Here is a 23,803-nt window from a genome sequence, read left to right on the forward strand (position 1 = left end):
CGTCATAGGTTCTCGGATTCCTGAGGGGAGCAGTAACAGTTGTGGAGTTGTGTGTTGCTTTTGTTTGTTCGTTTGGTTTTGCTCTTCGGAATTGAGAGCTTGCAAACCGCTGAGCTCGGGGGGGTCCACAGTCCTGACGAGATGCACACAACAGAACGTGCACCCACGACGCCTTCTATTTGTGTTCAAGCAGCGTTCCACCCATTTCTCGCAACCCCCCCCCATCCCCGCGTCCCAGGCACGTACTTGATGCTGTCGGTGTGCGTTTTGTACTCCATGATGGTGTTGGGGGGAAGGTTGAGAACTCGTCGTAAGGTGTCCCTGATCCTGGCCGTGGTGGCCTGGTCGCTGGCTGTCTTGTTCCATATGGAGATGATATCTTCCTGCAGGGAGAACCACCAGGAGGCCATTAAAGAGTTGTTAAAATCTGAATTATTTTTATTATTTTTTAACCAGGCACAATGCCAGAAAACCTTAACCAGCAAAGTACATACTTGATTTTACACATGACGGCAAGCGGCGAGAATTATATTTGCACAATGTTGGACGGATGAAGAAACACCGCCCGAAGAAGAAATAATAATAATAAAAAATACTAGACTGTGTGGAAATGGACAGACTTACTTTAAGGTTGAAAGAAAAAGAAGAAACAGAATATTTTCAAACTTGGGACCTATTTTATCGATGGGTAGAGCAGGGGTCTTCAAACTTGGCCCTTTGATGACTTGTGGACTTCAACTCCCAGAATCCCTCAGCCAGGCACGCGTGCCTGGCTGAGGGATTCTGGGAGTTGAAGTCCACAAGTCATCAAAGGGCCAAGTTTGAAGACCCCTGGCCTAATGGATGCTGCCCTGAGCAGACAATGGGACTGGATGACCTGTAAGGTGCCTTCCAACTCTATGATTCTAAGAAGATTGTACTAAAAAGCTATCCTTGAAAAGTTTTCAGGTCTTTCTGGATTTTAATTACAAGGCATTATGCATCCAGAATGGCAACAGGTGCCTGGCTGAGGAATTCTGGGAGTTGAAGTCCAGAAGTCATCAAAGGGCCAAGTTTGAAAACCTCTGGGTTAGAGAAAAGATTTAGGGATTAGGAATTTAGTAATTTGCATCAGCGAATAAGATACTCGGACAAGACGCTTTTGTCGAGTGGTTACGATTGAATTCTGTTGGAAATAATAAATCAGTAAAACTTTATAAAAAAAATAAAAATAAGGAGATGATTTAAAGAGGGCAGCCCCTGGGCTCAGATGGACAGCCGTCTCCTGTAACTCCCCCCCGCCTCCCCCCCCCAGCAACTCACCTGGAAACGGACGGAGACGACGGCCCCGCAGATTTCTTCCCCCACCATGAACTGCTCTCCTAGCATGGCCAGAATGAGGTTCTCCCAGCACCGAGACGCCAGGCCCTTTCGGAGGCGGATAATCCACTTGCCCCCATTCTTGTTGGCATCGTCCTGGGAAGAGGGCGGGGAAGAAAATTAGGCGTCAACCACAGCGCCGGCGTGAGGTTGCCGAGAGCACAGATGCTGCACCGATGGGGCGACAGAACGAGACTGTTTTTCTTTGACAGAAGCATCCCGGCGTCTATTCCCCTGACAGGTGAAAGAGGGCAGCAGTTCCAATAAACAGCACCACTTTATGGAGGGCCAGTTTGGAGTAGCAGTTAAAGCGCCGGCCAAGAAACCAGGCGACCGTGAGTTCTAGTCCCCACTTAGGCACAAACACCGACAAGGTGACTGTGGGCCAATCGCTCAGAGTTGGTGAGCTCTAGTCCTGCCTTAGGTAGGAAACCCAACTGGGTGATTTGGGGCCAATCACCAGGAGGTGGTGAGTTCTAGTCCTGCCTCAGCCATAAAAGTCGACGGGATCTCCCTGGGCCAATCGCGAGGAGATGGAGAATACTAGGCCCGCCTTAGCATGAAAACCGGCGGGGCGAGTCTGGCCCAGTCACCAGGAGAGCTTTGTTCTAGTCCCGCCTTAAGCGTGAAAGCCAGCTGGGTGACTCTGGATCAATCGCTAGGAGATGGTGAATTCTAGTCCCCGTCTTGGGTATGAAAGCTGGCTAGGTGGCCCCGCCTACCTCACTGGGTTGTTATTGTGGGGGACAGTAGGAGGAGGAAGGCGGATTAGCTATGTTTGCCATCTCGAGTTTCTTATAAAGTAATAAAGGTAGATGAAAAAAAAGGAAAGAAAATCTAATAAATAAATAATTTATAGGCCAGAGCACTCTGAACCAATACCGTGCGCAAACCTTGGCCTCTCTCGCTCACAGGATCGTTGGCCAAAGGCTGCCCTTCTCGCCAAACAAGTGGGGGAAAAAAACAACAACCCCAGATGACCACAACAATGGGGACAATGAGTGTGTCAAACCTACAAAACTACTTTGGCTACAAGCCGTCTTTCTTCGTTTTTCGGCTTGCCACAGCTGTGGGCCGAGGGAAATTACATTCTTCCAGTTCAGTCACAACCATAACTTTCTTGTGGGAACCAAGGTCAAATCGTTTTAAGAGCCCGCCAAAGCTGTTAATTGGAGAATGTGATTTATTAACACATTTAGCGGGTGGGAAGTTTAACTTTTATTTTGTAACCTTTTTTGTGTGCGTGGCGGGGTGGGGGAAAATTCCAGTCTTAGTTTCACCTACGGTTCGTGCTGATATTATGTAGCTGTTAAAATTGTTCGTTGAGGAAAGCAATTGCCTTGGAGTTCTTATTTCTACCGGTCTCATCTATCGGAACCATGACAGAGCGCGTTCCATCAGGCTACTCAGTGTTAAACCTGGGTTCAAGCCCGACTTACTTCCGCAGTAGAAATGTCAGCGCCAGGAAGGCCTTACTAAGCCAACCTGACCGTCGGCTTTAACACTCACCTCCCACATGGGTTTAATCCCTTCTTTGAAAAGATGGAAGTCGCTGTGGCCTGTCAGGTCCCCAGGACGGACCATGTGGCTGTAAAACCGCCAGAACTGTTCCACCTGTTAAGAAATTTATTTATTTATTTAGGGCACGGCATAAGACAGAGGTCCCCCAACCTTTTGGGCACCAGGGACCGGTTCCGTGGAGAGAGGTTTTTCCGCGGACCGGAGAGTGCGTGGTTTCATGTGCCGCCCGCATCTCCCGGATGGGGCTTTGCTTGTTTGTGCGGCCCGGTTGCTGGCATGATGCGGCCTGGTACGGGAGGTTGGGGACCCCTGGCATAGGATACATGGACTTGCAACATATATTAACATTTCGCCTAGATTAAAAAAAAAACCACACACACACACACAGTAAAATATGAAGGTTAAAAGGCTGTATATTCAGATATCAGTATCTAGGCCACGGGTGTCAGAAACTGCTGGCCCTCGGGCTGGATGCGTCGTAGCGAAACCGCACCCACCCCATTGCCGACAATGGCAAAAAAGTCACGATACGTTGCGACACGTCACGTGACGTTGTGAGTTTGACACCCCCTGGTCTAGGCCATCTAACCACTGAAGTGCAGCATCGTTTCTATGAAAAAAATAAAAATAAAAATCAGATACTGGACCAATATGTGCCCTGAGCTTATAGCTACAGATATCTGTATGTGTTCTTCTCTTCTCATTGCAACTGGTCTTCCCAGTTGCAATGTATGGCAGTGAAAGCTGGACCATAAAAAAGGCTGAGCGCCAAAGAATTGAAGCCTTTGAACTACGGTGCTGGAGAAGACTCCTGCGAGTCCCTTGGACTGCAAGGTGATCAAACCGGTCAGTCCTAGAGGAGATCCACCCTGACTGCTCTTTAGAAGGCCAGATCCTGAAGTGGAAACTCAAATCCTTTGGCCACCTAATGAGAAGGAAGGACTCACTGGAGAAGAGCCTAATGCTGGGAAAGATTGAGGGCAATAGAAGAAGGGGACGACAGAGAATGAGGTGGCTGGATGGAGTCACTGAAGCAGGAGGCGTGAGCTTAAATGGACTCCAGAAGATGGTAGAGGACAGGAAGGCCTGGAGGAACGTTGTCCATGGTGTTGCCAGGGGTCAGACACAACTTCACAGCTAACAACAACAACAATCTGTATGTGATCTATAGTTTTATGTGGGACCCCCGCAGTCACTCTGACGAGAGGATACTCTGCCCCATTTATACAGTGAGTCCCGGCAGACGTTGTATGAAGTGCGTTATCCTGTTCAGGATTGTCCGTTGTTGGTGTGGTAGTTCAAAGTCTGGCACTTTTTTGTGAGGTTGTTTATATGGAGGTGCTGTGGTTAGAATGAAGCATTGCAGGCTGACTCTGCCCACTGCCAGAAGTTCGATCCTGACCGGCTCATGGTTGACTCAGCCTTCCATCCTTCTGAGGTCGGTAAAATGAGGACCCAGATTGTTGGGGGGCAAAAGGCTGACTCTGTAAATCGCTTAAAGACGGCTGTAAAACACTGTGAAGCGGTATATAAGTCTAAGTGCTATTGCTATACGCCTTCCTATGTCTGGACGCTCAGTGACCCATTTGGCTTTCCATTGGGAATCAGTGTTAAAGTTGCTGGGGAGAGGTTGTACAAGTGCCAGTGGGGGCTTCCTAGGCTAAGACAACATCAGCCAGTCAGCCAGACTCTTCGATGGGGAATCTTGTTTTCTAAGCCCGGGAGTAGCAGGACGAGTCTGAAGTCAGAAGGGAGCCATTCCATTCCATTCTATATTTCCTATTCTATTCTATTCAGTTCTATTCTATGCCACATTTTTCATTCTATTCTATTCTATTCTATTCTATTCTATTCTATTCTATTCTATTCTATTCTATTCCATATTTTCTATTCTATTTCATATTTTCTATTCTATTCTATTCTATTCTATTCTATTCTATTCTATTGTGATCTATTCTATTCTATTCTATATTCCATATTCCATTCTATTCTTATTCTTATTCCATTCCATATTTTATTCTATTCCATTCCATATTCTATTCCATTCCATATTCTATTCTATTCTATTATTCTATTCTATTCTATTCTATTCTATTCTATTCTATTCTATTCTATTCTATTCTATTCTATTCTATTCCATAATTCAATTCAATTCAATTCAATTCAATTCTATTCTATTCTATTCTATTCTATTCTATTCTATTCTATTCTATTCTATTCTTCTATTCTATTCCATTCCATTCCATTCCACTCCACTCCACTCCACTCTCCCACTCATTTCCCTTGACTGTTAGTTGGCCAGATTTTTGTAGAGAGCTTAACCTGGCAAGAAATATTTATTCTCATTGGAACTCCCTGAATCTCCTCATTTCCCCGGCGCTTGACAATTTTTCCCCTTTGGAAATCCTACCCAATTTTATAATTCGTTTAAACATTAGAAAGCTTCCAATATCTCATTGAGTTAATCGCTAGAACAATATTGTAAGGTAGATATATTGCCGAGCCTCAAATGCCGATGGGAGAAGGCGGCTTAAAGGCAAGATGCGTCTTGTCTATGGCCATCTGCTGAATTCACTGTAGGGGAAAGGACGCTCTTATTTTCTTTACTTTTGTCATCAACTAATGTGACAGGTAAAAAAAATTAAATCTAATCAGTTGACATGGTCAGAGAGAGAAAGAGGGAGATATATTTAAAAATCAAGCCAATATACATAACTCATATCATGACCAACAGTTACTGACAATTCAAAGAGGAATTGTTGATTATTTATTTTATTATCTTATATTTTATTTTACATTTTATATTATCCCATTTTATACTTTATTTTATTTATTATTTTATTTTGTTTTGTTTTACTTATTATTTTATTCGTTTTATGTTTTATTTTATTTGCTATTTTATTCCTTTTATGTTTTCTTTTCTTTTATTGTTTTATTTTACTGGGTTGAAATCGCCGAGGAATAGGGCAATCTCCTCCGTAAATTGGACTAAAAACAGTCCAAGGAAAAGAAGCAAATCGACATTATTATTATTATTATTATTATTATGCAACCCACATAAAACATTGGAAATTAACCAGCTGCTAATTGCAGTCAAATTCTAGAAACGACCGCAGAAAATCTGGCTGCATTAAACACCGATTTTGTATCCTAGTCGGATGAAAAGAGAACAGATGTAGAACTCATCTGGTTTTGTAAGCAGCACCATCAATCTATGATAAGAAACTCCATAAAATTCAGAATATGGCTGGGCACGCACCAGTGACTGAACGGCTTAGCTCCACGATGGCTGAGCATTTGCAACCTTCCTGGATCTGCCCTCGAGAATTGTCTGTGATAATGTCAAAAGATAGCGCAGGCAGTTACAAAGAGTTCATTCAAAGTTACAACGGCACTGGAAAAAGTGACTTACGATCGGTCCTCACATTTACAACAGCTGTAGCATTCCCCCGTCATGTGCTCAAAATTCGGGTACGCGGCAACAGGGCATGTATTTATGACAAGATTATTGTGATCACCATCTGCAAAACTTCCCAGCTGGCTTCCAACAAGCAAAATCAATGGGGAAAAGCTGGATTTCCTTAATGACCAGACGATTCACTTTGATTTGCTTAACGGTGGCAAAAAGTTTGTAAAATCAGGCACAGCTGAATTCCTTGCTTACCATGTTTCTCCCAAAAATAAGACCAGGTCTTAAATATCAATTTTTTTTCCTCCAAAAGACACATTAAGGCTTATTTTCCAGTCAGGGCTTATTTCCGGGGAGAATACGGTACCAAACGCGTGCGTCTGGCTGACGATTTTAAGTAGGGCTTATTTTTGGGGTGGGGCTTATATTACGAGCGTCCTGAAAAAAAAATCACGCCAGGGCTTATTTTCCAGTTGGGTCTTATCTTGGGGGAAACACAGTAGTCACAGAAATTTGGGTACCGATTGTGGTTGTGAGGACTGTAGCACAAAGGCTTTAGCCTTCTGATGGAGAGAAGCAAGCAGTGGGGGACCGCAAGGCTCTGTCTTAGGGCCAACATCTTCATCGATGACTTAAGGTACAAAAACTATCCATATGGTGTAGTAACAACAACTTGCACCTAAACATCGGCAAGACGAAAGAGATGATGTTAGACTTCCGGAGAAAAAAGGAGGAACCTGCCCCACTTTACATCGGGGAGGACTGTGTAGAGAGAGTTTCCTCCTTTAAATTTCTGGGAGTCTACCTCTGTGAAGATCTGACCTGGAAAGTTAACGCAACCCAGGTGGCTAGAAAGGCCCAACAGAGGCTTCACTTTCTTAGGATCTTGCGGAAGAACAGGGTAGAACAACAGCTAATGACCCTCTTTTACCGGTCTACCATAGAGAGCGTCCTCTCGTATGGTATTGTGGTTTGGTATGCTGGTCTGACAGCCGCGGATAGGAAAGTATTACAGAGGGTAGTGAGCACAGCACAAGACATTGTGGGCTGTTCCCTGACACCACTGGATGACCTCGCCAGGGCTCGTTGCCTTGGAAGAGTGAGGAAGATTCTCAGGGATGACTCACACCCTGGACGGTATCTCTTTACTCTCCTACCATCCGGTAGGATATAGGAATATAGCCAGCCGTACCAACAGGCTGAAAAATAGCTTTTATCCGTGGGCTGTTAGGCTATTAAATGGGACATAATCTTATGCAGAATTGACTTGGGAGGCCGGTGTGTGGTGTAGTTGGTTCACATGGTGTGGTGGGATGGAGGGTTTGTTGTCACTGTGTGTTGGGGGGAGAGAGCACAGGGGGAGGCTCAGCTAATCTCAATGTACACATGTTGTACTTTGACAATAAAGGTTTATTATTTATTATTAAGACGAGGGAATGGAAGGGGAAACTCATCCAATTCGCAGATGACACCAAAACCGTCAGGAGCAGCCAACATCCCAGAAGACCAACTCAGGATCCGAGAAGACCTTGACAAGACTTGAAACTCCAACAAAATGGAGTTTGAACGTGGGGGAAAAAGCAAAGTCTTACCCTTAGGCAGGAGAAACCAAAGGCACGAAGACAGATTGGGGCGAGACCTGGCTTAAAGACAGTAACTGTGAGAGGGGCCTTGGAGTCCTACGAACAGGAAAACATTTATTTGCTTGCTACAAAAAAGTTCCCAAGATATCATTCTGGGACTGTGTCCCGTGATACGAAGCTGATGGAAAAGACCTCTCTCTCGCATTGCCTCTGCTGAAGGTCGAAAGATCAGAGAGACGGCCCAGTTCTTAAGGCCCCAGACTGGGAAACTGGGAAACCGTGAGTTCGAGTCCTGCCTTCACCAGTGAAGCCAGCTGGATGAGCTTTGGCCAGGTCCCTCTCTCCCTCTCAGCCCAAATCACCTCTCAGGTTGGGGAAAATTGGTAGAAGAAGGAACATTAGGTGCGTTCACTGCCTTGAGCTGTTTATAAAAAAAAACACAATAATGGTAGGGTATAATTAATATAAAATAAAAATAAAAATACATAAAACGTGAAGTGGAGAGCAACTGCGTGTTTGTGGAATCTGTTTTGCGTCTCACCAGAGTGCTGGAATCCAGCGCAGAAAACGAGTAAAATGCTTAGAAACAAAACCGCAGAATTTAATTGTCAATTACGCTTTTTTTGTTTTTGTTTTTTTAAAAAATGTGATTGTGTATTTCACTCATTTGGCTCAGGTTTCCCTTGTCGCTTTTGCTAAATCGCAACAAGCCGGAAGATCTTTCTGATCTACTTGCAAGTCACTTGGAAAAAATTGGTAGCAGATCCAAATTTGCTTGGCAGGTTCAAATATGCTTGGAAATAGATAATATGGCCATAGCGCCAGTGTCCCAGTTTCATTTTTCCCCCTCCCCTGTTATTAGGACAACAAAACGCAGGGAGAGAATTTAGAGCTAGAGTGTCATTAAACTGTTGTATTGCTGACAAATCTGTCAAATGGTGGAAGAGATTATTAAGAGATCTGCTGTCTTTGGATTCAATAGAGAGGAATTGGTTAAAAAGTGAAGGCAATTGGCACCTTGGTAGAGAGTAGTCACCTGATCCTCGAATTCTTGATATCCAAGAGAACTGAGAAGAATTATACCTGCACACTGGACTTGTCGTCATCATCACAGTTGGAAGGGACCTTGGAGATCTTCTAGTCCAACCCTCTGCTCAAGCAAGAGACCCTATACCATTTCAGACAAGACGTTGTCCAGTCTCTTCTTGAAAACCTCCACTTGATGAAGCACATCCCCAATTTCTTGTGGCAAGTCGTCCCAGCAGTGAATTGTTCTCACTGTCAGGAAATTTCTCCTTAGTTCGCGGTTGCTTCTCTCCTTGGTGAGTTTCCATCCGTTGCTTCTTGTCCTGCCTTGAGGTGCTCTGGAGAATAGCTTGACTCCCTCTTCTTTGGGGCAGCCCCTGAGACACTGGAAGGCTGCTATCATGTCACCCCTCGCCCTTCTCTTCACTAGACATACCCAGTTCCTGCAACTGTTCTTTGTATGTTTTTAGCTCAGAAGAGTGGTGAACGTGAGAAAAGACAGACAGAATCCAATGGCTTGAAATCCTGGAGGAGAGAAATATCCAGAAAAGAAGGGAAATTCTATTAAATGTAATACTGGCTTTGGTCGCCACAATATAAAAAAGATGTTGAGACTCTGGAAAGAGGGCAGAGAAGAGCAACAAAGATGATCAGGGGACTGGAGGCTAAAATACATGAAGAACAGTTGCAGGAATTGGGTATGTCTTGTTTAATGAAAAGAAGGACTCGGGGTGACATAATAGCAATCTTCCAATCTCTCAGGGGCTGCCCCAAAGAAGAGGCAGTCAAGCTCTTCTCCAGAGCACCCGAAGGCAGGACAAGAAGCAACGAATGGAAACTCATCAAGGAGAGAAGCAACCTAGAACTAAGGAGAAACTTCCTGACAGTGAGAACAATTAACCAGTGGAACAACCTGCCTCCAGAAGTGGTGAATGCTCCAACATTGGAAGTTTTTAAGAAGAGACCGGACAGCCATTTGTCTGAAATGGGATAGTGTTTCCTGCCTGAGCAGGGGGGGTTGGACTAGATGACCTCCAAGGTCTTTTCCAACTATGTTATTCTGTTATTCTGAATCCCAAACAATTCCTACAAGAAGGAAGAATGGGAGAAATCTAATGAAGCCAGCACTGAGCTCTGTAAAACGAAGAGAAAAACGAAACGTGACTAGGATATGGAAGGGAAGGCACATCATCAAAGAAAACTATAACTTAAATCTCCAGAACCTGTGGAAACCCTGTCAGGAAAGCTAAAAAAGAAAAGAAAAGAAAAGAAAAAAGCTGAGCTTTGCGAGAGATACCAAACCGATATGAAGGATTACTTGGATATGTTCAAAACGAAAGACTGCATAGATCCACTGCAAGGAAAAAAGGTAAATCAGTAAATCAGGCTGAGGATTAATCTTATTTTAACTGGGGTTTTATTTATACAGGGACAAATATATATATTTTTTTAAATTTGTTTTTAACTTTTGTATCTTGGTTTTTTGATTACCCTGTAAACCGCCCTGAGTCCTTCGGGAAAGGGCGGTATATAAATGTAATAAAATAAAATAACTAAAATAAAATAAATAAAAAGGGCAGAGCTGCTTAAATCTTATTTTAGGTCTGTCTTCTCTCAGAAAGGAAATGTAGTCCATGTCGCTATCGCTCTCTTGTCCCTAGGGAAGGAGGGATGAGGAGACGGTAAGGGTTAATTTTAAAGGAACAGGGCCAGAAGGATTACAGAATATGGAAAGGAAGAAGCAAGACCACTTGTAAGAAACTTTGAGGATTCCTGAAAAGGTTGCCAAGGCCACAAAGAGAATAATGCTGTCCTTAACCTCCAGAAAGAGAAGAAAAAGGACCTGATAAACAACAACAACAACAACAACAACAACAACAACAACAACAATAGCTTGAAAGGCAGGACAAGAAGCAACGGATGGAAACTCGTCAAGGGTAGAAGCAACCTGGAACTAAGGAGAAACTTCACACTTGGAACTTACCAGTGGAACTCCTTGCCTCCAGACGTTGTGGGTGTTCCATCACTGGAAGTCTTTAAGAAGAGACTGGACACCCACTTGTCTGAAATGGCTACAGAGTTTCCTGCCTGAGCAGGGGGTTAGACTAGATGACCTCCGAGGTCCCTTCCAACTTTATTTATTTATTATTATTCGGATAGAAAGCTTGGGAAAGAAACGGAATTCTCAGTAGCCGACCACAGACCACGAGAGCCGAGCTCACAAAAACGGGCGGTCTGATGGAGAAGTGGACCGTCCTCACAACAAATCAAGGAAGTGTGATTGGGCAGCCTGAACACTTGGTGGGTGGAGTTTATGGAAAGCTATTATTAGCTCACCAGATTTTAGCGTGGGAAAACGTGTGTAGTGGGGTGTAGCGTGTGTAGTGGGGTGCCCCAGGGCTCTGTTCTGGGCCCAGTGCTCTTCAGCATCTTCATCAACGATTTGGACGAGGGGATAGATGGGGAACTCATCAAATTTGCAGACGACACCAAGCTGGCAGGAATAGCCAACACTCCAGAAGTTACAGGCTTAAGATACAGGAGGATCTGGACAGACGTGAACACTGGGCGCTATCTAACAAAATGAAATTCAATGGTGAAAAAAGTAAGGCAAGAAAAACCAAATGTACAGGTATAGTATAGGGGGCACCTTGCTCAATAGTAGCGACTGTGAGAGGGATCTCGGAGTCCTAATGGACAGTCACTTAAATAGGAGCCAGCCGTGTGCTGCAGCTGCCAAAAAAGCCAAACACAGTGCTAGGCTGCATTAACAGAGGGAGAGAATCAAGATTATGTGAAGTATTAATAAATACCACTTTAAAAGGCCTTGGTAAGACCACACTTGGAATACTGCATCCACTTTTGGTCACCACGATGTAAAAAAGATGTTGAGACTCTAGAAAGAGTACAGAGAAGAGCAACAAAGATGATCAGGGGACTGGAGGCTAAAACATATAAGGAACGGCTGCTGGAATTGGGTATGTCTAGTTTAATGAAGAGAAGGACCAGGGGGGTGACATGATAGCAGTGTTCCAGTATCTCAGGGGCTGCCCCAAAGAAGAGGCAGTCAAGCTATTCTTCAAAGCCCCTGAAGGCAGAACAAGAAGCAACGGATGGAGACTAACCAAAGAGAGAAGCAACTTAGAACTAAGGAGAAATTTCCTGACCGTTAGAACAATTCGATAAGTTGGACGGTTGACATTAATAGCTGGCCATCAACATCCCGATCAACCAATAAAAAGCCACCCCTAACTGGGCACCACACAAATACTACGCGTAGAATAGCCCAAAGCACACAATCTGGTGAGAGAGTAGTTGTCCGAGGATGGGCTCCAGCAGGAGTCGAAAAGCTCGGAAGACTAAACCTTTGGTCCTCTGGTGACTGACCCAGATTGGATCCTGCAACATTATCCTGGAACACGTATACTTGCCTTCATTCGTGGTTAAAAAAACAACAACAAACGGCCGCCGTGGACTTTATCAGACATTCGCCAGCCGTTCCAGAGAGTCGTGGTGCCCTCTAGGGACCAAACCTCATTTCTGATTAAATCTTTAGAAGAGATTGATGTGTGCCGTTGTGCCCACAGTAAAAAACATGACAATAAAAGTTATCTATCTATCTATCTATCTATCTATCTATCTATCTATCTATCTATCTATCTATCTATCTATCTATCATCCATCTATCTATCTATCTATCTATCTATCTATCTATCTATCTATCTATCCATCCATCTATCTATCTTTAGGTAACCTTCTAGTTCAGGGGTAGGCAACCTTGGCCCCTTCATGACTCGTGGACTTCAACTCCCAGAATTCCTGAGCCAGCATGGAGGAACTATGGCCCCTTCATGACTTTTGGACTTCAACTCCCAGAATTCCTGAGCCAGCCTGGCTCAGCTTGGAAACCTCTCCCTTTCCCCTCAGCATGGCTGGCTCAGGAATTCTGGGAGTTGAAGTCCACGAGTCATAAAACAGCCCAGGTTGCCTACCCCTGCTCTAATTTCTATCGCCTGTGGCATTTCGGTGAATCAAACTGGTCTGGCAAGTTTTTCTTTTCTTTTCCCCCCCTCATCTTGCCTATTCAAACCACAGGCAGTCCTCGACTTACAGCCGTTCGTTCAAAGTCACAAACGGCACTGAAAATAGCGACTTAGGATCGTTTTTCACACTTGCGACCTTTGCAGCATCCCTTGCAGTGGTCACGTGATTAAAAATCAGACGCTTGGCAACTGACTCGTGTTTATGACGATTGCTGTGTCCCCCAGGGTCGCGTAATCCTCCTCTTTTGTGACTTTCTGACAAGCAAAGTCAGCAGGGAAGTAGGATTCACTTTACAACTGGGGTGCCAACTCATCGACTGCGGTGATTCACTTTTAACGACTGCGGTAAGTTAAGGTCATAAAATGGGGCAAAACTCACTAAACAAAGGTCTCACTTAGCAGCGGAAATTTGGGGCTCACTTTTGATTGCCGGTCGAGGGCTATCTGTACCGTATCTAAGATCGTGTATCAAAATGTGTTAATACATGTTGACCATGCTTTCTTGTACACAAGAGAAACCTGAATAGGTCAAACCAATCTCCCTTGAAAATTCACCTCACAGTTTGGGACGCAAAAGCTCTTCTGGCTATTTCATCTCAGAGATGAGGAAACAATAAAGTTGTTGGACTGCAGATCCCATCATGTCTGGTGGGATCTGTATAAGCTGGCTATATAAGCCAGCGGTTGTGGAGTTTATCAACACTGGAGAAGCACAAACTGGTTGGGCACACCGGCAGAGCCATTTCTCTGTCGGCTACAACATAAAATTCTAAGCCAACAAATAACAACGACGACATCCACATCTGCCTATCCCAGGTCCTTGGTAAGGACTCGATAGGGAGAGAAAAATGCCAAATCCAGTCTGAACATCTGGCTGACTGTGCGATGATCAATAAGAACAACAATAACAATAACAATAACAATAATAGAGTTGGAAGGGACCTTGTTCTAAACTGTCAGGAAATTCCTCCTTAGTTCTAGGTTGCTTCTCTTATTGACGAGTTTCCATCCGTTGCTTCTTGTCCTGCCTTCAGGGGCTTTGGTGACTGCGCCAATCACCAGGAGACAGTGAGTTCTAGTTCCACCTTAGGCATGACAACCGGCTGGATGACTTTAGGACAATCACCAGGAGATGGTGACTTCTAGTTCCACCTTAGGCATGAAAGCCGGCTGGGTGACTTTGGGACAATCACCAGGAGACGGTGACTTCTAGTTCCACCTTAGGCATGAAAGCCGGCTGGGTGACTTTGGGACAATCACCAGGAGACGGTGAGTTCTAGTTCTGCCTTAGGCATGAAAGCCGGCTGGGTGACTTTAGGACAATCACCAGGAGACAGTGAGTTCTAGTTCCGCCTTAGGCATGAAAGCTGGCTGGGTGACTTTGGGACAATCACCAGGAGATGGTGAGTTCTAGTTCCGCCTTAGGCCTGAAAGCCGGCTGGGTGACTTTGTGCCAATCACCAAGAGACGGTGACTTCTAGTCCTGCCTTAGGCATGAAAGCCGGCTGGTTGACTTTAGGACAATCACCAGGAAACGGTGAGTTCTAGTCCTGCCTTATGCATGAAAGCTGGCTGGGTGACTTTGGGGAAATCATCAGGAGACAAGTTCTATGCCGCATTAGGCATGGAAGCTGGATGGGTGACTTTTGAGTCAGTCCCTTTCTCTCCACCCAACCCACCTCACAGGGTTGTTGTTCTGGAGAAAAAAGGAGGAGGAAGGACTGTTAGGTACGTTCGCCACCTCGAGGTGAGATAAAAAAAATCTAAAATAAATATATATATATTGAAAAAAACTCAATGTGGAGATTCACAGTTGGCATGAATCTGGCTCATAACCTCCAGAAAGCCACGGCCACCTCCACATTCTGTGACAGGGAGATACACCAGCCGATTATATCTGGTGGGACAAAATGCTTTCTTGGGCTGTTTCAAAGCTATTATCAGATGATTTGGCTGGGTAGACAGTCCTCGACCTATGACAATTGAGACCCAAATTTCCACTGCTAAGCAAGACACTTGTGAATTTTGCCCCATTTTTACGACCTCTCTCACCACAGTCATTAAAGTGAATCACTGCAGCAGTAAAGGTAGTTAACACGGGTAAGTGAATTTTGCCCCATTTTTACGACCTCTCTCACTCCAGTTCTTAAGTGAATTGCTGCAATTAAGTTAGGAACACGGCTGTTAGGTGAATCTTATATGTTACTTAGTTATATTTACTATATAAATATAATATATTATATATTATTTATTTATTTATTTTTATTTAATTAGTTTTATATACCGCCCTATTCCCGAAGGACTCAGGGCGGTTTACAGGGCAAAGTTAAAAGACAAAATAAGAGTTAAAATAGAATTAAAGTAAGATTAAATAACAATTAGTAGCCCAAAGTTTAAAAAATTTAAAAGTTTAAAAATTAAAACCCCTCAGTCCAGGCCAGATAAATCAAATAACCAAGTTTTTAGGTCCTGGCGAAAAGAAAGAAGGTCGGGGGCGATCCAGAGTTCCACAGGCAGTTGATTCCATAGGGCAGGCGCACCCACAGAGAACGCCCTTCCACTGGGGATCACCCGCTGGCACTCACTGACCGGCAGTACCCTAAGGAGGCCCTCCCTGTGGGAGCGCACAGGATGATGGGAAATTGATGCTGGCAGCAGGTGCTCCCTAAGATAATCCGGACCCATGCCATTTAGAGCTTTATAGGTCATCACCAGCACCTTGAATCTCACCCGGATGGCAACCGGAAGCTAATGCAGCTCGCGGAGGAGAGGTGTTACATGGGAGTATCGGGAGACTCCCATCACAACTCGCGTGTCTGCATTCTGCACCAGCTGAAGCCTCCAAGTGGTCCTCAAGGGCAGCCCCATGTAGAGAGCATTGCAGTAGTCTAACCGGGAGGTCACGAGCGCATGAGTGACTGTGCGTAGGGCATCTCGGTCCAGATAGGGCCGCAACTGGAGCACCAGGTGGACCTGGGCAAAAGCCCCCCTGGTCACGGCTCCTATATGATCTTCCAAAGTGAGCCGCGAGTCCAGGAGGACGCCCAAGTTGCGAGCCCTATCAACGGGGGGTTACACCTCACCCCCCCCATAGTTAAAGATGGACAAAACTGGTTCATCCGAGATGCCAGTATGCACAGCCACTCAGTCTTGGCGGGATTGAGTCGAAGCCTGTTTCTCCCCATCCAGACCCGGACCGCCTCTAGGCAACGGGACATCATGTCGAGGGCATCACTGGGTTGGTTCGGGGTGGAAAGAAAAAGCTGGGTATCATCAGCATACTGATGATACCCCACCCCGAAACCACGAATGAGCTCACCCAGCGGCTTCATGTAGATGTTGAACAAGAGGGGAGAGAGAACCGACCCCTGAGGAACTCCACAAATGAGAGACCTCAGGGCGGACCTCTGCCCTCCCGTCAACACCGACTGCGAGTGGCCCAGGAGGTAGGAGGAGAACCACTGTAAAACAGTGCCCCCCACTCCCAACCCCCTGAAACGCCGCAGAAGGATACCATGGTCGATGGTATCAAAAGCCGCTGAGAGATCTAACAGGACTAGGACAGAGGAGCAGCCCCTGTCCCGAGCCCGCCAGAGATCATTCACCAGCGCGACCAATGCCGTCTCTGTGCTGTGCCTGGGCCTGAAACCCAACTGGTATGGGTCTAGATAATCAGTTTCCTCCAGCAACAAAGGAAGCTGATACGCCACCACGCTCTCAACAACCTTCGCTAGAAAGCGAAGGTTTGAGACCGGACGATAGTTGTTTAAAATAGCCGGGTCCAGGGCAGGCTTCTTGAGGAGGGGCCTCACCACCGCCTCCTTCAAGGCGGCGGGGAAGATACCCTCCCTCAAAGAAGCAGTTATTATTGCCTGGAACCAGCCTCGTGTCTCCTCCCGAGCTGCATACACCAGCCAGGAGGGACACGGGTCCAATAAACACGTGGTGGAACTCAGTCTCCTCATGATCGAATTCATTCCAAATGACATTCTCAAGACCGCTCAATTCCTCCCCGTCAGTCTCCGCCCAGTCAGAATCCAAACCGGCCCGAATCTGAGCGATCTTATTCATATTTACTATTTATATGTTACTTCTATGTAAGGATGTAGGTCTATTCATATGTTGCATATAGTATGTTTAAACGTGTTATGCACGTGCACACTTGGAGAGCAAGCAGCTAAATTTCACTTTTAACGGGTGCCGTTGTGCCCACAATAAAAAAAGGACAATAAAGGTTATCTAATCTAATCTAATCTAATCTAATCTAATCTAATCTAATCTAATCTAATCTAATCTGGTTTTCCCATTGAGTTTGCTTGTATGAACGCACTATTTGTAATCCGCTGAGTGTTGTGATTCAGGGTCAGCCTGTGGGTTCAGCAGTTGGGTCGGACGACTCAGAGGAGGAGGAGGGGGGTGTTGAAGAGCTTGCTGATGATGGCTTTGAGGCTCCGCAGAGCCCTCAGCCAGGCCCCTCCCACCTGGTGGAGACCCAGCTGTGTGAGCCTGACTGCGTGGATGAAGATGACCCACAGCTGGCCCTGTTCAAGGATGCCCGACGCAGGAGGCAGTCAATCAGGAGTAAACAGAGGAAGGCAATGGGGCTTCTCGGAAGGAGGCAGAGAGAAGCCACGCCCTGAACTCTATATAAGGGGAATGTGTGGGGAGGGCTGGTTTGCTGAAGGCAACCGCTTGGATAGTTCCTGTTTCTTAAAGCTCCTGTTTCTTGGTTCGTGTCTTGTTTGTTTTTGTAGCTATAAATTTGGCAGGCATAATTCCAGCCTCTTGCCGGTTGTAAAGGGGTTGTCCCTGCCTTTTCTGCAGGGCCAGTAGCAGGCTGGTACAGAACACTGAGCTTTGTGCAATATGAAATTGCAAAGTAAAATGGTTCTATGCATATTTGGAACATGAGTATTGTAACCGTGGGAGAAGAACTGAAAGTAGCTGATGGATGCGGGTTCCAACGTACACGGGTATATGTGGAAAGTTATGTTCAGCAGGTGGTCAGCAGGAAGTCAGTAAAAAGTCAGCAAAAGTCAGTGGGCCATCTGACCAGTCTTAGAACAAGAAAGGGTATAAAAGGTTGGGACTGGACCTAATTGATTTGCCATTGGCTTATAGCTGTCCTTTCCAGGGGTCGGTAACCTTGGCTCTTTTATGACTCGTGGACTTCAACTTCCAGAATTACTGAGCCAGCCATGCTGAGGGGAAAGGGAGAGGTTTCCATGTTGAGCCACGCTGGCTCAGGAATTCTGGGAGTTGAAGTCCATGACTGCTAAGCTTGTAAGCCGCCCTGAGTCTTTGGAGAAGGGCGGGATATAAATGGAATTAAAATAAAAAATTAAAATAAATAAAAGAGCCAAGGTTGCCTAGGCTTTGCAGCATCCCCATGGTCACATGATCAAAATTTGAACACTTGGCAACTGGTTCAAACAAACCTTCCCCCTCATAGAAGAGGGAGTCAAGCTATCATGTGAAGTGCTAATATATACTTTACAAGGCCTTGGTAAGAAATACGGCATCCAGTTTTGGTCACCACAATGTGAAAAAGATGTTGAGACTCTGGAAAGAGTGCAGAGAAGAGCAACAAAGAGGATCAGGGGACTGGAGGCTAAAACATATAAGGAACGGCCGCTGGAACTGGGTATGTCTAGTCTAGGGCTAGGCAACCTTGGCTCTTTTATGACTCATAGACTTCAACTCCCAGAATTCCTGAGCCAGCCATGCTGAGGGGAAAGGGAGGGGTTTCCAAGCTAAGCCACGCTGGCTCAGGAATTCTGGGAGTTGAAGTCCACGAGTCATAAAAGAGCCAAGGTTACCTACCCCTGGCCTAGGCCTAGGCTACTTTATGACTCATGGACTTCAACTCCCAGAATTCCTGAGCCAGCCATGCTGAGGGAAAAGGGAGAGGTTTCCAAGCTGAGCCATGCTGGCTCAGGAATACTGGGAGTTGAAGTCCACAAGTCATGAAGGGGCTATGCTGGCTCAGGAATTCTGGGAGTTGAAGTCCATGAGTCATAAAAGAGCCAAGGTTGCCTAACCCTGGTCTAGTTTAATGAAGAGAAGGACGAGGGGTGACATGATAGCAGTGTTCCAATATCTCAGGGGCTGCCCCAAAGAAGAGGGAGTCAAGCTATTCTCCAAAGCACCTCAAGGCAGGACAAGAAGCAATGGATAGAAACTCATCAAGGAGAGAAGCAACCTAGAACCAAGGAGGAATTTCCTGACAGTTAGAACAATTAACCAGTGGAACAACCTGCCTCCAGAAGCGGTGAATGCTCCAACACTGGAAGTTTTAAAGAAGAGACTGGACAGCCATTTGTCTGAAATGGTATAGAGTTTCCTGCCTGTGCAGGGGGTTGGACTAGATGACCTCCAAACTCCCTTCCAACATTTTTATTATGATTATGATTATGATATCCCTTAATTTTTCTTGGCGTGGGCATCCCACCCCGTTCAAGCCGTGTCCCGACCGCATGACCGCAACGCACTCACCGAGGCGAAGGTGCCGATCTGCTTGATGTTCTGTTCGTAACTCTGAGAGCTGGTGGGTCTCCCCGGGGTCCGTCTGGAGTACCAGAACGTGTAATTATACTGCAGAGGGTGCTCCGCCGGTCCCGGAACCGCAGCCTGTGTGTGACATTCAAACAAATCGTTGATCCTGACGCCATTCTCTAAAGCAGACGTTTCCAGAGGGAGGAACCTGTCTGTTCCTGCTGGCGCCGGGCGGGAATGAACCGTTTAGCTTCATTTTCTTCCTGAAATCCCATCTCTCTTAATAGCTTGAAACAGACCATTAGTCTGCCAGAAGTTGACTAGACTTTCAAGTTAGAGATTAGCGGCCCTCGCTGCTTGCTGGAGTTCCTCCAAATCGGCAGAGGGCGAGGCTCCAGAGAGGCATTTGGTGTGTTCCTTAAAAGCAGCTCATTGCACAAAACCAGTTCAGGAACTCTGCTTACACGCCTTTATGTGCCTCCTGGTTGGAGGCAAACAGATCTTAAATAAAAACAACCTTGGGGGTGGGGTGGGGGGGCGAGGAGGCACTTCGTTTCCTCTTTCTCTGCATAGGAAGCAGACGGAGTTGAAAAGGTTTTTAAGCAAACCAACTCTGCTCCGTTTTCAGATTGCCTGACTAGCAAAAGTCTGGAGGTACGGCTCCCAATTAATAAAGGGTAAGTCAAAAATAGCAACACTTATATAGACCTTTCTTACATAGAAAGGGAGGAGGGAGGGAGGGAGGGAGGGATGAAGGAACAATAGCACACTTATGTACAACTCTACAGTGCTTGGCGGCCCTCTCTGTAAGCAGTTTGCAGAGTCAGCATCTTTCCCCCAACAATCTGAGTCCTCTATTTTACCGACCTCGGAAGGATGGAAGGCTGAGTCGACCTGGAGCCGGTCAGGATCGAACTGCTGTCTGTGGGCAGTGAATTAACCTGCAATGCTGCATTGTTAACCACGGCAGGCAGGCAGGCAGGCAGAAAGGAGGATGCAAAGAAGAAGAGATGGAGGTAGAGAGGCAGGAAGGAAGGGAGAGAGAGAGAGAGAGAGAGAGAGAGAGAGAGAGAGAGAGAGAGAGAGAGAGAGGGAGGGAGAATGCAAAGAAAAAGAGAGGGAGGCAGAAAGGAAGGAATAGCAATAGCACTTAGACTTATATACCGCTTCACAGTATATAAGCCCTCTCTAAGGGGTTTTACAGAATCAACGTATTGCCCCCAACAATCTGGGTCCTCTATTTTACCGACCTAGGAAAGATGGAAGGCTGAGTCAACCTTGAGCCGGTCAGGATCGAACTGGTGGCAGTGGGCAGAGTCAGCCTGCAATGGTGAATTCTAACCACTGCACCACTATGGCTCAAAGGAAGGAAGGAAGGAAGGAAGGAAGGAAGGAAGGAAGGAAGGAAGGAAGGAAGGAAGGAAGGAAGGAAGGAAGGAAGGAAGGAAGGAAGGAAGGAAGGAAGAAAGATGCAAGGAAGAAGAGAGGGAGGGAGGGAAAGAAGGAAGGAAGGAAGGAAGGAAGGAAGGAAGGAAGGAAGGAAGGAAGGAAGGTAGCAATAAACTTATATACTACTTCAGAGTCCTTTACAGCCCTCTCTAAACCACCTTGGAAGGATGGAAGTCTGAGTCGACCTTGAGCCGGTCAGGATCGAACTCCTGGCAGTGGGCAGAGTCAGCCTGCAATGCGGCATTCTAACCACCACGGGTCAAGATCTGCTTGAAACTCTTTCCCCAAACGCAGGTGAGGTAAAAGCTGCTGGAGAGATGCCTTTAGGCAAGGAAAGTTTCCTTCCCACCGTGACAATAATGACTGCAGCGCTCACAAAACAGCCCCCTTTTATGGGGACGGAGTTTGAGTTTAAATCGGTCTCTGTGGCCCAGCTTTGCAGCTTTGAGTGTCCTTTCCACCCTGTTACAAAGACTAAAAGTTAAGATTTCTCTCAATACAAAGTGTCCTCCTCCTCCTCCTGTTCTGCATTCGAGTTCCTCTAATGTGGGGGTGGGCATGAGAGCCCCCTCCCTCCGCTAGAGGTAGCTCTTGACCGCAACTGAGATCAAAGTTTCCGTGGCTGAGCAAGACAGTCGTTCAGTGAGTCTTCTCCCATTTCACGACTTTTCTGGCCGCCGTTGTTAAGGGAATCGCTGCAGTGGTTCAGTTAGCGACAGGACCGTTCAGTGAATCTGGCTCGCCCCCCACCCCCCTGGTTGGCTTTGCTTGTCAGAAGGTCGCAAAAGGGGATCACGTGACACCCCCGGGACTCTGCAGCTGCCCTAAACGCAGGTCAGTTGCCAAGCGTCCCAAGTTGTGATCACATGATCAGGGGGATCCCCAAAGGTGCTTTTTCCCCAAGACTTCTTTTGTTTTTCCTTGAAGACGTTTCACCTCTCATTCAAGAAGCTTCTGCGGTTCTGACTTCTTCAGTCAGAACGGAAGAAGCTTCTGGGATGAGAAGAGAAACGTCTTCCAAGGAAAAACAAGGAAGTCCAGTTGCCTCGTGCAAAAAGCACCTTTGGGACAACCAGGACCTGGAGAGGACTGTGAGAATCTCCATGGACCCTTCCTAACAGTAAGAACCATCATCCACAGCGGAACAACATGCCTTCAGAAGTTGTGGGTGCTCCAACACCGGAGGCTTTTAAGAAGAGACTTGAACCATCATTTGTCGAAAATGGCATAGAGTCTCCCGCTGGAACAGGGGGTTGGGCTAGAAGACCTCCAAGGTCCCTTCCAATTCTCTTATTCTGTTAAATCAGACAGTGAGGCTCTGCTTGAAGCAGGGCTGGATGAAAATACAAAGGTTTCCAAAGTGTCTTCTCTTAGCGTTCGCTAGATACTCTTTCCATCGTGAAAAGCTTACTTTTTTTGGCCGAGCCACTAAAGGAATAATGTAGTGGAGAAGCCATATTCTCTATTCACATGGAAAAACAACCCTGAACTGAAGAAGCTTCGTGCATGAGAAGTGAAATGTCTTCCGAGGAAAAACAAATAAGAAAATCCAGTTGGCCTTTTGAAAAAGCACCTTTGGGACAACCTTGACCTGGACATCGCTTATGGAAATGTTGAAGCGGTCGTAAGTGTGAAAAACTGTCGTTTTTACGGCGCCACGGTAACTTCTGGACAGTCACTAAATGAATGGTTGTAAGTCCCCAAGGTCGCGTGACCAAAATTCAGATGCTTTGACAACTGACTCACATTTTTGTGACGGTTCCAAAGTCCCAGGATCAGGGGGACCGCCTTTTCCCCCCTCCCGGCAAGCAAAGTCAATGGGGGGGGGAGGAACCAGATTCACTTAACAACCATGATACTAACTTAACAGCTGCAGGGATTCACTTTAGAGCGGTGGCAAGAAAGATTGTGCAAATCTGGGCAAAAACTCACCGAGCCACCGTCTCACTTAGGAACAGAAACGTCGGGCTCAAATGTGGTCGCAAGCCGAGGACTTTACCCCATAGCTGATGGGAGACCCTTTCTTTTTTTTCTTTAATGTAAATTTTATTGGTTTTTATAAGGGTGGGGAGGAAAATGGAAGGGACAGGGCGTGGGGTCGGGATAGCGGGAGCGTTGGGGGAAGGGTTGGGGTTTCCCCCCAATAACATTCAACATTTAGCAAATCGCATATTGTCTGGGTAGATATGTATCAAGAGAAGCAGTCAGAATAATGATCGATAACGGTAACAGATTTTAGCAGATTATAGTAAGCAATGTTACATTTTCAATCTATGATATTTTGCATTGGCTGAAGCTCCTCCAAATGTATCGGACTACGATCCGGGAGCCGGTTAGACCTCCTGAGTCTTGTAATTCCCACCGATCCGGAGGGCACCAGCTTGGGGAAGAAGGCTCACCTTCTCCAAAGAGGGCTACTCTGAGAGCTATAACGCATTCTGAGAACCCTTGAGCAGGTGCTCTGATCCAGAGCAGAGGTCCCCAACCTACGGGCCGCAGCCCACTACCGGGCCGTGGCCTCAGTGCACACACGTGTTGTGATTCCATGCCAGCCTGTGATCCCGGCAGCTGAGTCCAGGAAATCAGAGGAGGAGGAGAGGCCTGGGGAGCCATCAGAGTCGGAGGAAGGCTCCGATGAGCCCCCGGACTTAAAAATCTGATGAAGAACTTGGCCCCTCCACGCGTGCTCAGGATTGAGACTCAAGATGTGCTGGGAAGCTGAGTCAGACTTGGAGGACGCACAGCTGGAAGACATTATAGACCAGTGATGGCGAACCTTTCAGAGACTGAGGGCCCAAACTGCAACCAAAAACCCACTTATGTATCTTCGGGTGCTGGATGGGCGTGGCCCATTGGGTGGGCGTGGCTGCAGTGGCAACGGCAAGACTGGGTGGGACCAAAAAGTTCAATCAATCAAT

At 46.3% G+C, this 23,803-nt stretch overlaps 1 protein-coding gene across 5 annotated transcripts in view; it reads right to left on the reverse strand.

Annotated features, from left to right (window-relative positions):
• The window catches only part of EIF4E2 (eukaryotic translation initiation factor 4E family member 2), a 55,062-nt gene that overhangs the window by 21,621 nt on the left and 9,638 nt on the right, over positions 1–23,803 (reverse strand). For all 5 annotated transcript variants that reach the window (XM_083364040.1, XM_083364039.1, XM_083364038.1 and 2 more), the window contains 4 exons: positions 19,437–19,571; positions 2,869–2,973; positions 1,303–1,455; positions 247–383 (listed from right to left, as the gene is read on the reverse strand). In XM_083364040.1, coding sequence (XP_083220166.1) covers positions 247–383; positions 1,303–1,455; positions 2,869–2,973; positions 19,437–19,571 — 530 coding nt within the window. The remainder of the gene's footprint in view (positions 1–246; positions 384–1,302; positions 1,456–2,868; positions 2,974–19,436; positions 19,572–23,803) is intronic.

Source organism: Vipera ursinii, assembly GCF_947247035.1.
Source record: "Vipera ursinii genome assembly, chromosome: 5".
Lineage (NCBI taxonomy): Eukaryota > Metazoa > Chordata > Lepidosauria > Squamata > Viperidae > Vipera > Vipera ursinii.